This window comes from Merops nubicus, unplaced genomic scaffold (assembly GCF_000691845.1).
Source record: "Merops nubicus isolate BGI_N331 unplaced genomic scaffold, ASM69184v1 scaffold41442, whole genome shotgun sequence".
Lineage (NCBI taxonomy): Eukaryota > Metazoa > Chordata > Aves > Coraciiformes > Meropidae > Merops > Merops nubicus.
Genome location: NW_008595017.1, coordinates 11,243 through 11,713, shown reverse-complemented (window position 1 = coordinate 11,713; position 471 = coordinate 11,243). Strand labels below are relative to the sequence as shown.

The following is a 471-nucleotide window of genomic DNA, read 5'->3' as shown; positions in this document are numbered from 1 at the left end:
GGGGGGAGCAGGGTGCCCCGGGGAGCTCACCCATCCTCCCTGCTGGGCGATCCAGCGGGCGATGCGGTTCCGCAGCATGAACTCGGCGACGTAGCGGGCGATGCGGCGCAGGAAGCCGGGGATGCCCTGCTGGTACACGTGCATGGCCATGCGGTACCCGAAGCCCAGGAGCGCGATCACCCGGCCCCAGTTGATGCCGCTCTCAAACAAGCTGAAAGGAAGCCCCACGGGCTGGTTAAACGGGTGCCCTGGCTGCCCCGGGCCCCCCCTGCCGAGCCCTCGAGGGGCAGCCCGGTCGTGGGTGACACGTGGCCACCCCTGGACCAGGATGTGTTTTCGGAGCAGGACCGACGTGGCCTCAGTCACCACTGCTGTCTGCCTCAGCCAGGGGAGTTAGGGATGTCCCAGGGAAAAGGAAATTTCCAAATCCTCCCTCCGGGCTCTGAGTGGCTGGGGGGGGGGGGTTGTGAC

The 471-nt window shown here is 67.5% G+C and overlaps 1 protein-coding gene across 1 annotated transcript in view; it reads right to left on the bottom strand.

The window, feature by feature from the left end:
• Positions 1 to 16: 16 nt before the first annotated feature.
• The window catches only part of BAK1 (BCL2-antagonist/killer 1), a gene marked incomplete at its 3' end in the record, with an annotated part of 8,396 nt that continues 7,941 nt past the window's right edge, over positions 17 to 471 (bottom strand). The window contains exon 4 of the mRNA XM_008935939.1: positions 17 to 211. Coding sequence (XP_008934187.1) covers positions 17 to 211 — 195 coding nt within the window. The remainder of the gene's footprint in view (positions 212 to 471) is intronic.